The 22,361-nt window shown below is 42.6% G+C and overlaps 2 protein-coding genes across 2 annotated transcripts in view; one reads left to right on the forward strand and one right to left on the reverse strand.

Annotated features, from left to right (window-relative positions):
- Positions 1 to 301: 301 nt before the first annotated feature.
- On the forward strand, positions 302 to 1,053 carry LOC139546372 (ADP-ribosylation factor-like protein 11). The gene has a single exon (XM_071354698.1). The coding sequence runs from the start codon at positions 431 to 433 to the stop codon at positions 962 to 964; it is 534 nt and encodes a 177-aa protein (XP_071210799.1). The 5' UTR covers positions 302 to 430; the 3' UTR covers positions 965 to 1,053.
- Positions 1,054 to 5,915: 4,862 nt separating this feature from the next.
- LOC139546371 (importin subunit alpha-4-like) overlaps positions 5,916 to 22,361 on the reverse strand; it is a 28,059-nt gene continuing 11,613 nt past the window's right edge. The window contains exons 4-17 of the mRNA XM_071354697.1: positions 21,786 to 21,815; positions 21,633 to 21,685; positions 21,234 to 21,329; positions 20,666 to 20,751; positions 17,895 to 17,981; positions 16,796 to 16,965; positions 16,562 to 16,606; positions 16,310 to 16,441; positions 14,748 to 14,876; positions 14,480 to 14,584; positions 11,309 to 11,380; positions 10,936 to 11,098; positions 10,748 to 10,842; positions 5,916 to 6,870 (exon numbers count right to left, since the gene is read on the reverse strand). Of these exons, the coding sequence (XP_071210798.1) occupies positions 6,775 to 6,870; positions 10,748 to 10,842; positions 10,936 to 11,098; positions 11,309 to 11,380; positions 14,480 to 14,584; positions 14,748 to 14,876; positions 16,310 to 16,441; positions 16,562 to 16,606; positions 16,796 to 16,965; positions 17,895 to 17,981; positions 20,666 to 20,751; positions 21,234 to 21,329; positions 21,633 to 21,685; positions 21,786 to 21,815 (1,359 nt within the window). The 3' untranslated portion in view covers positions 5,916 to 6,774. The remainder of the gene's footprint in view (positions 6,871 to 10,747; positions 10,843 to 10,935; positions 11,099 to 11,308; positions 11,381 to 14,479; positions 14,585 to 14,747; positions 14,877 to 16,309; positions 16,442 to 16,561; positions 16,607 to 16,795; positions 16,966 to 17,894; positions 17,982 to 20,665; positions 20,752 to 21,233; positions 21,330 to 21,632; positions 21,686 to 21,785; positions 21,816 to 22,361) is intronic.

A 22,361-nucleotide genomic window follows, 5' to 3' on the forward strand; every position in this document is an offset into this window, starting at 1 on the left:
ATTTAACTGCCATAGGTGTAACCCAGATTAAGCCAATGCCATGGTTACCATCCCCAGGGATTGAGATCCCAGTCAGCTGGGTTGATTAGTCCAATGGGAGCTAGCGCCGGCTTAGAAAGCTGCATGCAAACACATGAAAATAACTAGATGCTATCTCACTTGGTTATGACTGTTCAGTGACATTCAGCTGTGCTGTAGGAGCCTCCATTTCAGCACAAAAGGTGTAATGGCAAGCAGCTGGATTACATACTCACAGACCAACACAATAAAGAGGGATCAGGACCTTGCTGATAACTGAAGACGTGATGATTCATTTCTAACTAACTGATCTGCTCCACTCATTGGACTATTAAAGGACAAGCTTGGATGGACTCCAGCCAGATCTGCAGAAACCTTCATCTTTCATAAAAACCTCAACGTCCTGTCTGACATGGGCCTGGCCCTGTGCAGACAGTCTCACAGCCACACGGCCAAAGTCGTTCTAGTGGGCCTGGACGGGGCGGGGAAGTCCACCCTCCTCCACCGCCTTCAGAGGGGCGAGCTGGCGCACACCACCCCCACCGTAGGCTTCAACGTGGGCTCGCTGGAGCTGGACTCTGGCCCGGAGCTGACCGTGTGGGACATAGGGGGCCAGGGTGGCATGCGCGCCCAGTGGGGAGACCACATGGAGGAATGCGATGCCCTGCTGTTTATGGTGGACGGGGTAGACCGGGTACGGATCAGGGAGGCAAGGGCGGCGTTGGGGCAAGTGCTGGGGGATGAGAGGGTGAGGGGAGTCCCTCTAATGGTGCTGGTTAATAAGATGGACCTCCCAGAGGCGATGGGGCTCCAGGAGGTGACGGGTGGGCTGGGGCTGGAGCAGTGCTGGGACAGAGACTGGGAGGTGCAGGGGTGCAGCACTCACAACGGGCTGGGGCTCCAAGAGGCCCTGGACTCTCTGGCCACACTGATCAGAAAGCGCTGAGGGGTAACTCAGACACACACACGAGGATATATGGAAAACTTTGGCAAATACACAGATCAATGGACAAGGCATGGGCTCTCATACAAACAGGTAAAGAAAATGTGTGTGTGCCTTTGGACAAAAGGGAACCTGTGAAGCTTTTCATAAGCTAACTGTGCTCCTATCACTAACTAGCCCCATGTCGCACAGTATGTATCATGCCAGTAGGTTATTTGAATATAGAAACAGTTGTGACATTCACTATGAAGGAAACTATTTAATGGGACTTGAGAATCGCAGATTGGAATTAAATGGCTACTTTTATCAAAAGGACAAAACCCAACGGGATCATCCACCTGTTTTTACACTCACTCTAACAATGACATGTATTTTACATTCAACTAATCTCCCCACAGCAATGTCACAAGTGCCACTCATTTTTACAATTTACAGAAGATGCAGTATCCTTCTACACCACAAGGTGGTCTCCTTATTTAGCCACAACTCAGTCCTGCTGGTCATAGTTTCTCCCTGGAAGTTAAATCAATGGTTACTACTACAGATTGAAGTGTTGACACTACCAGACTGAAGGGATTGGTGATATACAGTTACATTAAAATAGAACCTTTAGTCGTATATTCAGTAAAGCCGATTACTTTCATTGGTCCTAAGTATTTAAGAGCAAATGTGTCAGGTATATTTATCCAGGTAGCATGTACAGCAACTCTAAATCACATACATGAGAGCATAGTCACCTTGTACCTTCTTTCAGAATAAGAATCTCTCACCAATTTTTCCAGACACAGACAATACACCTTGATGTTACTGTATCAATCAGAAAGCTTGCAGCAGGGAGGATCCAATGGCTAACAGCACGTTTATTTTGGTTAGGATCAGTAGTACAGAGAACATGTCCTAAGGATGAGATGAGAGGAAGTGATGTCATAATCCCCTGATTAGCAGAATGTGGCGTTGATGGGTTTGTTTGTGGTGAGGTGAATGTACAGTGTCTTCAAAGTATTTACACCCCTTGGAATTTTACAGATTTTGTTGTGTTACAGCCTGAATATAAAACAGATTAAAATGTTGATTTTGTGACACTGGCCTAGACACAATACCCCATAATGTCAAAGTGGAATTGTTTGGACATTCTTACAAATTCTTTAAAACTTAAAAGCTGAAAAGTCAAGTCAATAAGTATTCAACCCATCTGTCATTTCAAGCCTCAGTAAGTCCAGGAGTAAAAATGTGCTTAACAAGTCGCATAAGTTGCATGGACTCACTGTGTGCAATAATGGTGTTTAACTTGATTTTTGAATGACAACCTCATCTCTGTACCCCACACATACAGATAATTGTAAGGTCCCTCAGTCTGGCAGTGAATTTCAAACAGATTCAAACACAAAGACCAGGGAGGTTTTCCAATGCCTCGCAAAGAAGGGCGCCCATTGCAAGAACGGTAAAAAAAAGAAGCAGACATTGAATATCCCTTTCAGCATGTTGAAGTTATTACACTTTGGATGTTGGATCAATGCACTCAGTCACAACCAAAGATACAGGCGTCCTTCCTAACTCCGTTGCCGGAGAGGAAGGAAACCGCTCAGGGATTTCACCACGAGGCCAATGAGGACTATAAAACAGAGTTTAATGGCTGTGATAGGAGAAAACTGAGGATGGATCAACATTTTAGTTACTCCACTAAACTAAATGACAGTGAAAAGACAGCTTGTACAGAATAAAAATATTCCAAAACATGCATCCTGTTTGCAATAAGGCACTAAAGTAAAACTGTGAAAAATGCAGCAAAGAAATTAACTTCATGTCCTGAATAAAAGTTGTGTTTGGGGCAAATCCAACATCACTGAGCATGGTGGTGGCTGCATCATGTTATAGTATGCTTGTCTTCAGCAAGGACTAGGGAGTTTTTTGGGGAGGGATAAAAAGAAACAGAATAGAGCTACTGTAAGCACAGGCAAAATCATTGAGGAAAATCTGGTTCAGTCTGCTTTACAGCTGATACGGAGACAAATTCACCTGTCAGCAGGACAATAACCTAAAACACAAGGCCAAATATACACTGCAGTAGCTTACCAAGACAACATTGAATGTTCCTGAGTGACCTACTTAGTTGACTTATCAGCTAGAAAATCTATGGCAAGACTTGAAAATGGCGGTCTAGCAATGATCAACAAACAATGACAGAATGAAGAATTTTTAAAAGCATAATGAGCAAATGTCACACTTCCCAGGTGTGCAAGTCTCTTTAGAGACTTACCCAGAAAGACTCACAGCTGTAATCGCTGCCAAAGGTGATTCTACATAACTCAGGGGTGTGAATATTTCTGTAAATTAGATCATAGTATTTCCTTGTCTTGGTCATTACGGGGTATTGTGTGTAGATGGGTGAGAATTTGTTGTTGATTTAATGTATTTTGAAACCTTTCTCAAGACACTGTAGTTATAGGAGGAAGGAGGGGTGATATGTCAAAATGGGTTACAATTATCAAACAACAGAATAGGAGTAGAACAAATCGCTCTCTTCAGCAGAGCACAGCATTGACTACTCTAGTGGCAGACTCCAGCAATATGAGACACCACACGAACATCTCCCATTCTGGATGCTCCAACAGCTTCTAGCATTTTGTTTCTTTTCTCATTAGTACATTTGTCGTTGAGAATTTTTTTGTTTCGTAGAAATTAAAAACAAAAAAAGGCACAATGAATTTCCACTCACTCACGTCTTTAATGTGCACAAGAGTTAAAAGCATCAGCGAGCCACCTTAAAAGAGAAGAATTCAATCTAAAATGTATAAATGAAAAACACTGACATTTTATTAAGTTCTTTAAAAACAACTTTTCTCTGGCAAGTAAGAATCTTGCAACAAACATAAGCTTGTATCGTTTTCTGATACAAGACAAAGAAATTGTAATTCGTTAAAGTGGCTCGGTCCGTCTAGGGATAGTTCACAACACCCTCTAGGGTTTTGTTCATCAGTAATAAACAATTGGTTCCCAAACAAGCCTGGGCAGCTTTGAACCCCCCTATTCCAAACCCACTCCTTACAAATCCTTCCCGGCTTTTGCTGTGCGCTGTTTGAACGGGCCATAACAGAAGCCCTCACACTTCCTAGATCCTGGAAACAAACTGGGACTGGCTCTTGGACGGTACAAAGACACAGTCTGTCCCTACAGACAGACATAACTGTTCTCAGATTCATCAGCATGTCATCACAACACATTATGAATGTCAAATTTTTTTTTGAATGAAAATCAAAAACAAAAAAAACAAAACGTCAAAGGAACAACCTCCCCGTCCATCTCTGACAATAAGTAGCCAATGTTATCGTTCTGCAGAGTGAGTCCGTTTCAACAATGACTGTTCAGCTGCAGCAGCTTTGTACAGGCTTTATGGAAATATATATATTCTCAAAAGACGAGTTTAAGAGAGATACACATTATTCAGGATGCTTATGAACTGCGACCTCAGTTAAAAAAATTAAAATAAAGTTCTGTATAGGTCAGAGGTCATGTTCTATCCTCTGTTAGTCCTGTCTTCTTTCCGCAGGAAGAGAGAAAAAATGTATACTCAGACATGTGCATAAGACAGAAGAAAATCTAAAAGTAAAAATAGTAAACCCGGAGGCTCCACATACTTGACCTAGAGAGATAGAGGACTCCTCTTTGTTTCTGTGCCATTTCTGTGATTGCCTCAATGGCGCCACCCATGTTATCTCCATATTAAAAAGTAGTCAATTTTGGCTGTTCCCTCCTGATGACCCAGTTGGACATTACTCCAACAGGGTCACCAGGAGGGCTAAGCCAATGAATTTGGAAGTTCCACCCAGTTGACTACATTAAAATTGTGGAAGCCCTCAATGGCTCTGCTCATTCTAATATGACCTTTAGCCACTAGAGGCCTCAGTCATGTTCTATACCTGGACCAGAAAAAGACAAACCTTGCAATATTTTCTATTTCAACATAAAATACAAATTTTTTATAAGAATGGGGTAATACTTTTTGTTGTTGTTGCCAAATATAAGTTTGTTTTAATTTTCAGTCAACTCTTCTGTTGGAGTTCTGACAAGGTGTTTCTGATGCATTCCGGATCTTACAAAGTCTGGACAGGTATTTTACATATCAGCTAACCAACTCATGTGTTACAGCAATCTGTCAGTCGATGACGTGGCACACAACCATTAGTTAATGCAAGGAGTGTCTGCGAGACCTATGACATCACTACCTGCTCTCCACAGGAAGTGACATCATTTCTGCAGCAGGATTTCATGTCCTCTGGGAAACAGGGCTACAGTGTTTTCCTCATGGACATTGCATCATTGTACCGGTCCCATTATGGCGTCTGTGAGAGAATAGCAGCGCCATTGAGGCCATCTCCATTTTGAAGTAGTACATTTTCTAATACTTCTATGAGTTTGTAAACAAACTAAAAGGGTGCATACTGCCACCTGTAGTGTGTTGTTTGAACAGGTATTAAGCCAAGGTTGGCTGCCACCTGCAGTTATGAAATGTTTACTCACGAGTATAATTCATTGGCTGATGACCTAGATGGAATTATGTGAGCCTTCCTTAACCCATAAGAAGTCCCACCCAGTTGACTAGAAGCGAGACATCCCACTCTCTCTTTTTCCAATGGTAGTCAATGAACTAAGTAGACCAGACTCAGCTGCTACGCATTGGTGTCTATGGGAGAGCCACCCCATTAAATTTTTTCCAATGGAAAACAGCCTGAGTGACCCATTTATATTTATCCACCATCTTGGTTTAAAATGGTGAAAGTCTTCAATGGAGTTGCCCATGTTAAAATGAGCTTTTGGGCCCTAGAGTCCTCTACCATTCTCTGTGGTTTTCCTCCAACCTCTGGTTGCCAGACCTGAAAAAAATGAAGCTTTTTTATTTTGCTCTCCCCTGAATTAGAGCAAAATTGCAAAACAATTATATACTTATATGAACCAGTTTTGCAGCATTATATATATTTTTAATTACATGTATTTTTTTATAAATAAAAATCCATAACTCATGATTCAAGAGAAGTCAAAAGCAAAAATAAAAAATAAAGTGAGTCAAAATGTCTTGTCAGTCAGCCTGCCTAAAAACCTCTTCCTGCCTAAATCCCGCCTCTTCCTGTCCTAGGACTTTGGGGAGGGGGACAGGGTCCATGCCTGTTCATTGTTTCGCTCTGTGGTCAACATCTTTAATTGGGGGCACTCGGACATCAAGGGAGAGGGAGAGCGAGCGAGCGAGCGTGTCCACGACCAGGGGACAAACCAGAGGTGAAGCACAAAAATAAACCGCAAATAAACAGCAGTATCCTTTCCCAGTCTGTGATATTGTTTTCTAAAACAAATATGCACAGAAATTATTCCCAAGTGTCTTCAACTGTGTGTTTTGTGCGTGTGTGCATGTGTGTAGTTGTGACATTTGGCAATTCAAAAATATTGCCTCAAAAGGCTTTTTCTTCCTTTGTGATTTTCACGTGACATTTCAAAGCATTTGCTAAGATTGCCTGAGATCCTCCCCACACGGGTGGCCAGATTGTACTGGTGCTGGATGAATTACCTGGACCCGTTTGTATTGGGTTGCCAGGTTGTGGTGGCAGGTGGTAGTTTTAAGTAACCCTTCAGTGCAGAGGTGGTGTATTGTGGAGTTGGTGGGTGAATCCTTCAATCGCAAGGTGGGTTGCCATGTTGGAGTAATAGTGATGGTAGTAGTGGGTTCAATCCTTCTGTATTAGGTTGCCAGATAGGAGGAGAGATAGATGGATGAATGTCTGGGGTGGGTTAGACAGTACTAGTGAAGCTGGATGGACCGGCTCCTAGAACTTGAACTCCTTCTGCAGGCTGGAGGTGGAGTCAAAGTTGAAGGTCCCTCCTTGGGTGGCTTCAGGAATCAAACTGGGATCCTCATCAATCTAGGAAGGAGAGACAAAGAAGAGGAATGGTGATGGATGTGTGCGTGTCAGCGTTTCTGTTAGCTGGTAAAAGACGATAAATAAACATGTGTGCCGACCAATTGTCCAGGAGAAAAGGTAGAATCCCATTGCAAAACAATGCTTTTTAGCCTATTCATTTATGGAAATACAAGTTATGTAAATACATTTGACTGGTCATGCTTAAAAATCGATCTAGGTTAATTTGCTAAATTTAGTGGGATTAAATTGGCACGTGTGTATTTGTGTTAGTCGTTATGTGTCCTAATATTTATCACACGCGCACAGCATACAGATACAGAGGCTAGTTTAAGGGGGAACTCTGTCAGACAACAAGAGGGCTGCTGCTACAGCTCTTCAAAGAGCTTGTGATGGAACATTTTATGTTGGTGCTTTTCTATTTATGAATTTCTGTGTTTGTGCTTTTCTAATAACCGTTCATGTGTTCATGCAAGTGACTGAACGAATCCTCACTATCAGTATCTGCAATTCAGCTTAGAGAGAAGAGAAGAAGCCTTGTGACGTATTGGTCTGTCACATGAATGACGCAGACGTTAATGATGAATTATGAATAAGCTAAATCATGCAAATATAACTTGTCTGTATTTAAAAGAGATCTAACGGGACTGCCCCGGAGGAGCTCCTAATCAACATGTGTACTTGGTGCATTGAGTTGGTTGAAACCTCTCCAATTAACAAAACAAAGATTCCTTTAAGTTTGACTTTGTCCCTGGTGTAGAATTTCCACGACAAGCTCATTCATTGCCGCTGGAGTCCAATCATTGCGTAACAATTCTAAATTCCAATCAAATGTTAAAAACAGGTAGATGGCCACAATTAAAAAGAACTACAATTTTTACACTGAACAAAAATATAAATGCAACATGTAAAGTATTGGTCCCATGTTTCATGAGCTGAAATAAAAGATCCCAGAAATTTTCTATATGCACAAAAAGCTTATTTCTCTCAATATTGTGCACAAATTTGTTTATATCCATGTTAGTGAGCATTTCTTCTTTGCCAAGATAATCCATCCACCTGACAGGTGTGGCACATCAAGAAGCATGATCATTACACAGGTGCACCTTGTGCTCGGGCCACTAAAATGTGCAGTCGTCTCACACAATGCCACAGATGTCTCGTTTTGTGGGAGCGTGCAATTGGCATGTCCACCAGAGCCGTTGCCAGATAACTTAATGTTAATTTCTTTACCATAAGCCATACCATTGATCATGTTTGGGATGCTCTGGATCATACGTGTTATAGCATGTTCCAGCTCTCACCAATATCCAGCAACTTTGCACAACTATTGAAGAGGATTGGGACAACAGGCCACAGTCAACAGCCTGATCAACTCAATACAAAGGTTGATGTGTCGCGCTGCATGCAGCAAATGGTGATCACACCAGATACCGACTTTTTTTTAAAGGTATCTGTGAGTACAGATGCATATCTGTATTCCCTGTCATGTGAAATCCATAGATTAGAGCCTAATCAATTTATTTCAATTGACTGATTTCCTCATATGAACTGTAACTCAGTAAAATCTTTAAAATTGCTGGATGTTGCGTTTATATTTTTGTTCAGTATAATTCAACTGGTAAATGAAGCACGCTTCCAATTCATGTCGATTGGTAACGGTAGGCAGTCGGTGAAGCGCGTAAAAATGTCTGTCCTCGGTTTCAGGATTAATGGTCTGGGGCTGTTTTTCATGGTTCGGGCTAGGCCCCTTAGTTCCAGTGAAGGGAATTCTTAACGTTACAGCACACAACGACATTCTAGACATGTCTTTGCTTCCAACTTTGTGGAAGGTCCTTTCCTGTTTTAACATGACAACACCCCTCTGCACAAAGCAAGGTCCATACGGAAACGGTTTGTCGAGATCAGTGTGGAAGAACTTGACTGGCCCGCACAGAGTACTGACCTCAACCCCATAAAACAACTTTGGGATGAATTGAAACGCAGAATGCGAGCCAGGTCTAATCGCCAAACATCATTGCCCGACCTTACGAATGCGCGTGGCTGAATATAATTAAGTCCCCACATCTAGTGGTTATGACTTAACAGCCAGTCATAAACAGTTTGCAAAAACTCTTTCTTGCCCTGCAGTATTGGAAGACTAAGGAGTTTCAGAGAGACTTTTGCTGGCAAAAACTCTAAAACGGCCAAAGAATGAACTTCGGAACAATATTCATTAGATAGGAATGTTATTAATGGTAAAACAGGATCGAAAGAATAATCCTGTCATATGGTTTATTATTTTGTGTTGTCAAGGATGGTATGACAAAGTAACTTACTCTGAAAGTGCACACGCCCTATGTATCAAGTTTACATCTAAATGTGGTATAAAATGACTAAATATGAGAATACTTTTGTTAAGATAGCAATGTGGTTTTAGCCTTCTAAATGAGAATAGTTATTCATATAAACTTGTGCCCAGTCGGTAGCCAGGCCCAAGTGAGCCCAGAGTTAGCGTAAGCATGACGTAACGCCCCTTTGGCCAGAGTGCTTAAAAGGACTCGCTAAGAATAAACATACAGACCAAGCAGACGGACGGTGTAAACCGGACGTCATGAATGGTTAAAACTACAAGACCAAAAAGACGTGAGGTCGCGGTCCACACGTTGAAATGGTTAGAAGCGTTGTACTGAGACCAGACAGCGTGGAGCGGTGGCTACACGGCTGGAAATGGTTTCAACTCCAGACCAGCCGACACGAAATGGTTAGAAACTATGAAACTCTCAATCTCTACAGAAGAAGATAACCTCACCTAGGAGACCAGAAACACCCACAGTCTGCAGCTGTGCATGTAAAAAGTGGTCCTAGAACTTTGACTAAAAGACACGAGGTGGGAAGGAAGAATCCCTCCCATACAACAATTGGTATGTCTGAAGTATCTATTCTAACGAACACTCTAACACTGCATTTCTAATCTGAATGAGCAGTGGTTAGGGTGCTAAGTATACGTATTTCCGTGAGCGCAGCTTCCAAAATGTATGTACAGTAAGTTGACTCTCTCCCTCTCTTTCCCCTCCCCCTTATGTAACAAGCCGTCATACGGTGTCAGTTCACTAGGGACTTTTATCTCATGTAAGTGTGTACGGGTATTCTGTGTTATTATTTATTAAGCCAATTTGTGTATTGCTGATTCATCAATGAGGTTAGTGTTCTTTCAGATATCAAGGAGTATGCGACGTTCAGAATGAGACTGATATGAGGTAATAATAAATTCATAATGGACTGTTATTGATGTAAGAGATATCTGTATATCTTTAGAGTTTAAAGTCGAGAGACAGCAACTCGCTAAACAACTTTTCCTGTGGTGCACCAAATGTCTAATGAGTTAATTGTTACATGATTCATTTCAATCGAGTAACAATTAAACATACTTTAAACACAGTCATCAGATGAATGATAGTCACGACACCTCCTGGTTGTATGAATTTGTGATCTATCGTCCCACAACAGTCCCAGAGTCTGTTTAGAAAAGGATATTTATTTCTCGTAGCGAACGACAAGCTGATCAATAGAAAAGGTCAACTTTTCTACTCTGGTGGATAGATTGACAGGCTAGTGATTCTGCTGTTTGTTACTGGTCATGTTGTCTGAGGAAAAGTACATGTGGACAGTTATTCTAACATCTTCAAAGTTTGCATCGGAATTCAGTAAGAAGGATGCACGCCGTTGCATGTTCTGTTAAGATTAATTACCTTAATCAAAATGTGATTTGTATTTCTGAGCACCGTGGGTAGACACCCAATGCATATGGGTCCGGTTAATGAAAATGCTGCAGGTCAAATGTCTGGCGCCACATTTTCCTAACACAAGCCCTGGACTGTGTGTGTGATTTATAACTCACATCGTCGCCTGAGAAGTACTGGTCAATAATCTCGAAGGCTAGTTTGTAGATCTCTTCATTCTCATGTTGCTGCAGATTCTCAATCTTCTCCAGACCTGAGCGGAAAGCAGATCAGAAAGCAACAATTCACCTCAGACACACAGTACCTCCTCTAGCCATCATGAGAACATGCAGGCACACACACACACCTCCACACTCCTCTATGATCTCAGTGACGGTGCTGGCCTCGTCCCCGGCCATGATGAGGACGTTCTTGAGGCCGTCTAGGAGCACCTGGACCACCTGGGAGTCCTTCACTGAAAGCAGGCTGCAGAAAGGAGGGACTACATTCTGCTGCACCAAGTACTCCACCTACACAAACACAGCAGTAAGCAATTCTGACAAATCACTGCTGACACTTATGATTGAACCTGCTTACACAGTCACTGGCATTAGACTAGATCATAAACTCACTGGTCTGAACGCTCCAGAGGCCCTGGCATGACAATGCAGCCCCGTACCTGTCCATGTCTAAGTCAATAGTCTATCTGATAGAGGTTGCAATGTGTGTGACAGACTCACCTGGTCTTTCCGGCCACTGATGGTGAGGTTGCTGATGGTCCACGCTGCCTCCTTCTGAGTCCCAAAGTCCCCCTGGAGACACACGGGCTGTCAGCACTACGTAACATATCACTACACAGCAATGACAGGAAAATCATCTCTCAGGCTCACACAGACACCAGCCATCTAGGCACGGGGGAGCCAGGCCCACCCAATCAGATATATCCTGTTTTATCATCTCTACTAGACAGTGTTCCAAACAGGCAGAGGTAGGTAGTAACACAGTAAAAGTAACATGTACTAAAGTAAATTTTTGCTTGTAGCGGCACAACTGAGGGGAAGGAGAAATGCCCAGCCAGCCAAGAAAAGATCCTTCAAAGCAGAGAGGTTTGGAAGAGGGTAAATCCTACCTTGGCAAGAAAAATATGATTTGAGTTCACTATGGCAATTGATATCTGCACTGTTTATTTATTACCTGAATACCAACCTTGATGTTTTATCCCATGCTGAAATCGGTGTGATTTGCATACTAGACTAGTGACATTTCGATATGGATTGTTGTAAAACTTACCTGATCTTCCTTGACATTTAATTCTGAGTTAAAATATTTAACATCACACTTGGAGTAAAATGTTTAGGACACATTCACCATCACATGTACTTGTAATATGAAATATTTCTCTCATGAATGCTTTTGAAATTGTGAAATTATTCAGATGTCTCGAGTACCATTCACCTTTTTATGAACTTGAGCACATTGATAGATATTAAAACAACTTTGAATAAGACTAATTTAAACTGTACAGTCTACGGATTTTCTTTGATGTCAGTCTTCATTGGAGACTACCTGTGCTGGAGGACATCTGCAATTTAGCATTTTTATTAGGTTCCCGTTAGCTGCTGCTAACACAGTCGACACAAGATGGTGCTTGGCAGGCTTAAATAATACATTTATGTCAAATAAATTGCACTAAGTTGTTTTTCTTCTTGTTGTCACAGTTTACCATTAGGTGTTAAAAAAATAACACACAAAATATGTAACTAGTACTGAAAAAGTTGTGACCGGAAACTTTTTTACTATTTTTTTTTCTTCTTTTTAATTAACCCGTCCACCACCCCCTTTAAAAATATTTTTTTTACTCTTGAGTAGTTTAAGAGGGCTACGTTTACTTGAGTAAATCACAATCTACTGTAGGTAACAGTACATTTACTTAGATTTTAGGTACTCTACCCACCTCTGCAAATGGGACATTATTTGTATTTTTACCTAAACATGCAAATACCTTCAGACGAAGGTCACTGGCATGACCTTCAGATGCACTGGCATGACCTTCAGATGCACTGGCATGACCTTCAGATGCACTAAGAGCAATTGTATTTGGTACAAATCATTCCCTAAGTTCTAGACCTCAGATGAATCTGGTGATGAACGGTGTGGCTGTTGAACAAGCTGAGGAGACTAAATTACTTGGTGTTACCTTAGATTGTAAAAACGGGTCAAAACATACAGGTTCAATGGTTATAAAGATGGTGAGAGGTATGTCCGTAATAAAGTGATGCTCTGCTTTTGACACCACACTCTAAAAAGCAAGTCCAGCAGGCTCTAGTTTTGTCTTATCTTGATTATTGTCCAGTCGTGTGGTCCAGTGCTGCAAGGAAAGACCTAGTTAATCTGCAGCTGGCCCAGAACAGAGCGGCACGTCTTGCTCTTCATTGTAATCAGAGGGCTGATATAAATGCTACGCATGCTAGAGTATCTTGGCTAAGAGTTGAGGAGAGACTGACTGCATTACTTCTTTTCAAAAGAAAATGTATTGAAAATCCCAAATTGTTTGCAGTCAACTTACACAAAGCTCTGACACACACACTTATCCCACCAGACATGCCACCAGAGGTCTTTTCACAGTCCCCAAACCCAGAACAAATTCAAGAAAGCTTACAGCATAATATAGAGCCCTTATTGCAAGGAACGTCCATCTCATATTGCTCAAATGAACAGCAAACCTCGTTTCAAAAAACAGATAAAGCAACACCTCAGGACACAACGCCTCTCCCCTATTTGACCTAGATAGTTTGTGTGTATGTATTGATATGTAGGCTACGTGTGCCTTTAAAAAAATAATGTATGTAGTTCTGTCCAATGATGTTCTGTATTATGTTTCATGTTTTGTGTGGATCCCAGGAAGAGTAGCTGCTGCTTTTGCAACAGCTAATGGGATTCACTGCATGAAACCACCTTTACTCTTCAGTTAAGACTCCCTCCCTCACTCATAAACACACACCTCTCTCTCCCACAAACACACACTGTTCCCACCTTTAAAAGCGTTAGGCACCAAACAGAATGTAAGGAGCACCAAACATATATAGATTTTTACACTTTAGGCTTCCATTAGGCCTATAAGAATCCTGTGCCAATGAAATGTTCTTAGAACTACTGTCAAGTTACCAGGTTGTTAGCTAGCTAGGTAACATGACTGAACAAAGTTGTTTGTTATCAAACTAATAATTAGTGTCCGGGATTAGTTTAAAAACGGCCCTCGACATGGTTTGTGAAATATCAAATGCACGCGACATCGCACAGAAAGAACAAAAAGTATCTCCGGTAATATGGGTCATATTTTTAACCGTTTGAGATCGAGACGAGACGTTTTCTTTCCTGTAAAGCTGCAGACATGCCTCTTGTAAAACGGGGTTTCCTCTCTGGCACTGCTGCATGACGGTGAATTTGCAAAGCCTATCAGACTGGCCTGTACTGTTGGTTATACAAGGGATGAAATTATACAATGTATCAACTTTTCTCACTCTGCACACTGCTCCAATGTATCACATGTAACAGAAGACTGACTAGGGTCGGCATCCTCCCCGTCATCACAGCTAAATTATATTTAAAATACTGATGAAGGAAGAGCGGACAGAGAAGCAGGTGAGTGGTGGCTGGATTTGGATACGGCTGGCTGATTACAGATGCCACACGTGATATGCAGACATTATCGGACTGGCGCATACAAGAGACTTGTTGATGTTGCTTAAATACCACTGAATTTATAAACAAAACTGATTTAATAAACATTCTATAACAGGCACGAGTACTTCATGGCAAAATGTGTAGAATTGCAGGAAGTTTTTTTGGGCACACCAAAATAACACATTTCTGGCTACGCTACTGACAGACGCAGACCACAGATCTCTCACCTTGGCCAGTTGGTGGATAATCAAGGGGATGAGTCCTGCGTCGATCACAGCCTGAACCTGCTGCTGGTTCCCAGCCGTGATATTGGACAGGAACCACACTGCTTCCTGTAGACGAACCAATCACAGACAGTTATGCCACAACACTTCCTATTAACGGTCCAATCTCACAGTCAAACCAAACAATTTCCTGTTGGCCTGCTAATCATGGACATTGGCTTCTCCCCTCCCCGTTTCCGTTCCCTCTCTCGGGGGAGTGTGTGTGCTCTACCTTGTTGATCTTCTCTTTGGGGTGTGTGAGCAGGTTGGGGAAGTGGGAGAGGACGTCACAGTTGAGAACCATCTGCGTCTGCTCGTCTGTCCCTGTCACGATGTTGCCTACTGCCCTCAGCGTAGCAGTCTGCAGGAAGTGACATCACAGCAGGTCAACACCCAATGCCAGCACGTCAGAAAAGACAAGAAACACACCCTGATTTATTACTTATAAAACGCATTGTTTCCTCCCTTCCTTGAAATTATCACTGTATGTTGTAAGGAAAGCTAGGAGTTTCTTCAACATATGGCTGCAGTTTTACTAAAATACACCTAACCCTCATGATCAGTAAAGCCAAGGTTTTCATACTTGTTGCTTTTAAAAAATGTTATTGGTCACATGCAATAACATCTGCTAAATATGTGTAAGTGTAGCGAAATGCTTGTGTTTCTAGCTCCAACAGTGCCATTCCAATCAATGATTAATTTTATAAGCACACCATCTTTCATGCCGTCCCTAGGAGGGGTGCGTCACTCGAGTGGGTTGAGTCACTGACGTGATCTTCCTGTCTGGGTTGGCGCCCCCCCTTGGGTTGTGCTGTGGCGGAGATCTTTGTGGGCTATACTCGGCCTTGTCTCAGGATGGTAAGTTGGTGGTTGAAGATATCCCTCTAGTGGTGTGGGGGCTGTGCTTTGGCAAAGTGGGTGGGGTTATATCCTTCCTGTTCGGCCCTGTCCGGGGGTATCATCGGATGGGGCCACAGTGTCTCCTGACCCCTCCTGTCTCAGCCTCCAGTTTTTATGCTGCAGTAGTTTGTGTCAGGGGGCTGGGTCAGTTTGTTATATCTGGAGTACTTCTCCTGTCTTATCCGGTGTCCTGTGTGAATTTAAGTATGCTCTCTCTAATTCTCTCTTTCGGAGGACCTGAGCCTTAGGACCATGCCTCAGGACTACCTGGCATGATGACTCCTTGCTGTCCCCAGTCCACCTGGCTGTGCTACTGCTCTAGTTTCAACTGTTCTGCCTGCGGCTATGGAACCCTGACCTGTTCACCGGACGTGCTACCTGTCCCAGACCTGCTGTTGTCAACTCTCTAGAGACAGCAGGAGCGGTAGAGATACTCTTAATGATCGGCTATGAAAAGCAAACTGACATTTACTCCTGAGGTGCTGACTTGCTGCACCCTCGACAACTACTGTGATTATTATTATTTGACCATGCTGGTCATTTATGAACATTTGACATCTTGGCCATGTTCTGTTATAAACTCCACCCAGCACAGCCAAAAGAGGACTGGCCACCCCTCATAGGAAGAAACCTTGAGAGGAACCAGGCTAAGTTTTGGCCTTTCTAGGGAGTTTTTCCTAGCCACCGTGCTTCTACACCTGCATTGCTTGCTGTTTGGGGTTTTAAGCTGGTTTTCTGTACAGCACTTTGAGATATCAGCTGATATAAGAAAGGCTATATAAATACATTTGATTTGATCTATACCACAGTGTGTTTGGGTCTAAGTCTGAATGTTATCAGTTACCATGGTAATTGTTCCCAATTCTATGGCTGTCCCCTGTTGAGCCATCTTACCTGAACTTTGACCTCCTGGTGGCTGAGCAGAGGCACGAGGAAGGGGACTACGCCAGAGTCTATCACCATCTGAATCTGCTCGTTTCCACCATCAGTCAGATAGGACAGAGCCCACACCGTGTCCACCAGGATCTACAAAATGATGTCATCAATGAGTCCAATAAGTGTTGTTTTAATGGGGCTGCTGATGTCAAAATTATGGTATGCGAATTGTACCATTTAGGGGTAATGAAAATACACTTCCACACTTACATTTATATCTGTGTGGTATAGAAGAACACACAGAGCTGGAAGAATCTGGAAAAGAGAAAACAGTTTGAGATAGAGAGGAAAGATGGTGTGAAAAGCAGACTAGAAATGTGGTCATGTAAGGTATGTCGCTAAACATTCCTCCTAGTGATGAGAGTCATTTGGCTGACTGGCTGGAGAAACTCACTATAACACTGCTCACACATTGAAACACACACGGTACCCACATGTACATACCTCCTGTACAGTCTGCATGAGGGGAGGTGGCTCCTTGTTGCGACAGAGGTTGACGATGACCCAGGTGACGTTGCGGAGGAAGGAGATGGGGATGGAGGGGTTAATGAAGGACAGCAGGGGCTTGACCACGCCCAGGGATATGACGTAATCCCTGCACTGTGGCCCGTCGCCTGGGGGAGAAGCATCACAGGTCAGGGGTCATCATTTGGGCACAGCGTTTTTCCTGGTTAGGTAGTGAGCTATGACAAATACAATTAAGTTAAATGAAGACTCAGCAATATGAAGTAGATGCAGAAAGTCAGTTAGTTCTCTCAATAACAACAGAACGTTGAAGCGCAAGTTCTCCACTGTTTTGGTGCCCTGGCTACTACGCTGTGAACAGCGTGATGCGAACCCGTGCTCATGCGCAGACACTGCGTGTGACTGTGTGAAGGCAAAGTCCAATATCTGCGGTGCTGCTCGTGGCAACGTCATTTCGCTGATATGCTGACCACCCCATTCGTTATGCTCGCACGGCAAAATAAATGTACACATACATGTTATTCAATCATTTCATCCAAACTGCAAATAGAACTTGGTTCCATTTGACGCTGGACGCGATGCAAGTCCCACCTCTACCAGCTCCTCATTGGTTTTTAGGAGCATATACCCACATGGGTGACTGAAAGATGAACTGAGGTCCACAATCCAGTCGGTGGTGGTAATGCACCTTAAAATTGGTTGCCAACAGCGATATAAAGTCCACAGACGACTGGAGGAGATATTACTAGAAACTTTTATCTGTGGATTAATTGTCAGAGTAGAGAACACACGATTGTGTGACTCAAAAATGGGTAAAAATTCTACAAAGACTTCGCGCATTTCAGGTAAAATAACAACTCAAATGTTTATATCACAGGACAAATTAGCTAGCAACAGCAAGGTAGCTAGCTAAATGTCCATGAATGTTTCATGTGTTTTGACCTGTCCCAAAATTAACATAGTTGGTTCAGAGTTAGTTTGGATATTTCAACCTGCGTATCCTCATCTGGTGTGATTGGACAAAAATGAACATGCGCATGCCAGCATGTATAGTCAGCATGTATGTATCTTTACTCACCTATGATGTTGCCTAGTGCCCACACAGCCTGTTCACACACATTCTGATGGGGAGAGTGGAGCAGTCGCAGGAACAGGGGAACAGCATCTGTTCGTACACACACACAGAGAGAGTTAGGAATTGACATATCACAATTTCACACTAGAGGTCGACCGATTAATCAGAATGGCCAATTAATTAGGGCCCGATTTCAAGTTTTCATAACAATCGGTAATCGGTATTTTTGTACACCGATTTGCCGAGATTTTTTTTGTGTACACCTTTATTTAACTAGACAAGTCAGTTAAGAACACATTCTTATTTTCAATGACGGCCTGGGAACGGTGGGTTAATTGCCTTGTTCAGGGGCAGAACGACAGATTCTTCATTGTCAGCTCGGGGATTCGTTTTTGCAACCTTCCGGTTACTAGTCCAACGCTCTAACCACCTGCCTTACATTCAAATCAAATGTATTTATATAGCCCTTACATCAGCTGATATCTCAAAGTGCTGTACAGAAACCCAGCCTAAAACCCCAAACAGCAAGCAATGCAGGTGTAGAAGCACGGTGGCTAGGAAAAACTCCCTAGAAAGGCCAGAACCTAGGAAGAAACCTAGAGAGGAACCAGGCTATGAGGGGTGGCCAGTCCTCTTCTGGCTGTGCCGGGTGGAGATTATAACAGAACATGGCCAAGATGTTCAAATATGACCAGCATGGTCAAATAATAATAATCACAGTAGTTGTCGAGGGTGCAAAAAGTCAGCACCTCAGGAGTAAATGTCAGTTGGCTTTTCATAGCCGATCATTGAGAGTATCTCTACCGCTCCTGCTGTCTCTAGAGAGTTGAAAACAGCAGGTCTGGGACAGGTAGCACGTCCGGTGAACTCCACGAGGAGAACTTGCACTCCACGAGGAGCCTGCGTGGCAGGCAGACTACCTGTTACTTGAGGGCAGCAAGAAGCCAAGGTAAGTTGCTAGTTAGCATTAAACTTATCTTTTAAAAAAAAAATCTTAACATAATCACTAGTTAACTACACATGGTTGATGATATTACTAGTTTATCTAGCGTGTCCTGCGTTGCATATAATCGATGTGGTGCCTGTTAATTTCTCATTGAATCACGGCCTACTTCAACAAACGGGTGATTTAACAAGCGCATTTGCGAAAAAAGTACTGTCGTTGCACCAATGTACCTAACCATAAACATCAACGCCTTCCTTTAAAATCAATACACAAGTATATATTTTTAAACCTGCATATTTAGTTAATATTGCCTGCTAACATGAATTTCTTATAACTAGGGAAATTGTCACTTCTCTTGCGTTCCGTGCAAGCAGTCAGTGTATATGCAGCTGTTTGGGCCGCCTGGCTCATTGCGAACTGTGTGAAGTCCATTTATTCCTAACAAAGGTCGTAATTAATTTGCCAGAATTGTACATAATTATGACATAACATTGAAGGTTGCACAATATAACAGGAATATTTAGACTTAGGGATGCCATCCGTTAGATAAAATACAGAACGGTTCCGTATTTCACTGAAAGAATAAACGTTTTGTTTTCTAAATGATAGTTTCCGGATTCGACCATTTTAATGACCAAAGGCTCGTATTTCTGTGTGTTATTATGTTATAATTAAGTCTATGATTTGATAGAGCAGTCTGACTGAGCGGTGGTAGGCACCAGCAGGCTCGTAAGCATTCATTCAAACAGCACTTTCGTATGTTTGCCAGCAGCTCTTCGCAATGCTTCAAGCATTGCGCTGTTTATGCCTATCAACTCCCGAGATTAGGCTGGTGTAACTGATGTGAAATGGCTAGCTAGTTAGCGGGGTGCGCGCTAATAGCGTTTCAAACGTCACTCGCTCTGAGACTTGGAGTAGTTGTTCCCCTTGCTCTGCATGGGTAACGCTGCTTCGAGGGTGGCTGTTGTCGATGTGTTCCTGGTTCGAGGAGAGGGACGGAAGCTATACTGTTACACTGGCAATACTAAAGTGCCTATAAGAACATCCAATAGTCAAAGGTATATGAAATACAAATCGTAGAGAGAAATAGTCCTATAATTCCTATAATAACTACAACCTAAAACTTCTTACCTGGGAATATTGAAGACTCATGTTAAAAGAAACCACCAGCTTTCATATGTTCTCATGTTCTGAGCAAGGAACTTAAACGTTAGCTTTCTTAAATGGCACATATTGCACTTTTACTTTCTTCTCCAACACTTTGTTATTGCATTATTTAAACCAAATTGAACATGTTTCATTATTTATTTGAGGCTAAATTGATTTTATTGATGTATTATATTAAGTTAAAATAAGTGTTCATTCAATATTGTTTTAATTGTCATTATTACAAATAAAACTTTTTTTAATTTTAATTTTTTATATATATATTTTTTTTTTAATATCGGCCGATTAATCGGTATTGGCTTTTTTGTACCCCAATAATTGGTATCGGCGTTGAAAAATCATAATCGGTCGACCTCTATTTCACACACAACGATAACAAAACAGAAGCCTTAGTGAAGCCCAGACAGACAGTCAGAATAAGAGCAGGGCAGAGAGACCGAGCCCAGACAGACAGTCAGAATAAGAGCATGGCAGAGAGACCGAGCCCAGACAGACAGACAGTCAGAATAAGAGCAGGGCAGAGAGACCGAGCCCAGACAGTCAGAATAAGAGCAGGGCAGAGAGACCGAGCCCAGACAGTCAGAATAAGAGCAGGGCAGAGAGACCGAGCCCAGACAGACAGTCAGAATAAGAGCAGGGCAGAGTGAGATGCTGAACTTACTGGATTTGACCACAGCCTGGGTCTGTTGTGAAGTACCAGACGCTATGTTGGTCAGGGCCCAGGCTGCCTCGAACTGGAGAGACGGACTAGCGCAGAGAAAGGAAGGAAAGAGTGAGAGAAAGAATGAGAGGCCTTCCACTAATATCAACCCATCTTCATCCTAACCCCACACACACCCCCCCCCCTATTGTCCTGGGTATGTCTCCATTCCTGACCACAAGGTCCTCTGTGTGTGTGTTGTCCTGAACACAAGTTCCTGGGAATGGGGAAATATTTTGTTTGGGTTGGCTCCAGAGAAATGGGCCAAGGGACTGTCCTGTGCCTGACACACACACACACACACACACACACACACACACACACACACCTTATCTGCATCATATCTCCTAGACATGAATCCTGTCAGACTACAGGGTTACCTACACACACACACAAACCTTATCTGCATCATATCTCCTAGACATGAATCCTGTCAGACTACAGGGTTACCTCCCAGCAAATGTCCCAACAGTGCATTAGTAGAGACAGTCAAAGGGAGGACATTGGTCTGAGGCAGCAGCAGACTCACTTGTCATCTCTCTCCAGACATTTGACTAGGATGGGCAGGACGCCCGACTTTATCAAGTCATCAATGGGAGGGTTTCTGTCACTGGAGAGGAGTTTTCTGACGGACACAAAAACAGGAAGTGTTATGTTTGAGTCATGGAATAGAAAACAGGGTTTGAGAGATACAAAGCAGAGAGAAGGACAAGGTGATCACACATCTTACTATACTTGTGAAAATAATATTATCCCTAACCAGCACCCAAATTCTAACAATAAACTTAACCCCTAAACCTAAAAATAGACATTTTACAATTGAGGATCGGCAAAATGTCCTCACTTCTCAGAATTGTAGTTGGTTTACTATTCTTGTGAAGACTTCTGATACTCACAAGTATAGTAAAACTTGTACACACACTTTTACCTGGCAGCCTGTACGGCACTGAGCTGGAGCACAGCGTTATCACTGGTGGCGTTCTTCAGCGATAGAGAGAATGAGAAAACACGTTACAGCACCACACTCAGAGGATGGTTTTTAGTTAACAAGTAGACGTGTGTACATGAAGTTGAGGCTGACCTGCAACATGACTTCTAGTGTGATGTTTTGCTGTAAAGACAGAAGGGACAACATCAGTACCAGGTTACAGAGCAACAACATGGGGGGACGGGATACAATTCACATAAATGGATGTTTAACAGATCTGAGGAGACACAGTGCTGTTTTCCCTGTGGCTGCTGCTGAGTTGGTGTGTTGACTGGCCGGTTGAGGCCGTGTGAGCTCACAGGCTGAGAATGTCATGCTAGCCTATCACTACAATAGACATCACCACACTTCACCTTGTAGCAGCTAAACCAGGCCAGACCAGGGCCTATTCCTCATTTCAGTAGCTTAGTGACAGGTCTCCAGTCAGCAGGATGAAAAAGCTTCTCTGAATTTACCATTACATCCCCCTGTGTATCCCCATACAGTGCATTCAAAAACTATTCAGAGCCCTTGACTTTTTCCACATTTTGTTACATTACAGCCTTACTCTAAAATTGACATTTTTGTGTAATACATATTTTTATTGTTCTCAATCTACACACAATGCCCCATAATGACAAAGCAAAACCAGGTTTTTAGATACATTTTAAAAAGTACACTGAAATATCA

This window comes from Salvelinus alpinus, chromosome 20, assembly GCF_045679555.1.
Source record: "Salvelinus alpinus chromosome 20, SLU_Salpinus.1, whole genome shotgun sequence".
NCBI lineage: Eukaryota > Metazoa > Chordata > Actinopteri > Salmoniformes > Salmonidae > Salvelinus > Salvelinus alpinus.

What these genes read in the sequence shown, in the direction of transcription:
- LOC139546372 (XM_071354698.1), top strand. Translation starts at nt 431, where the DNA reads ATGGGCCTGGCCCTGTGCAGACAGTCTCACAGCCACACGGCCAAAGTC.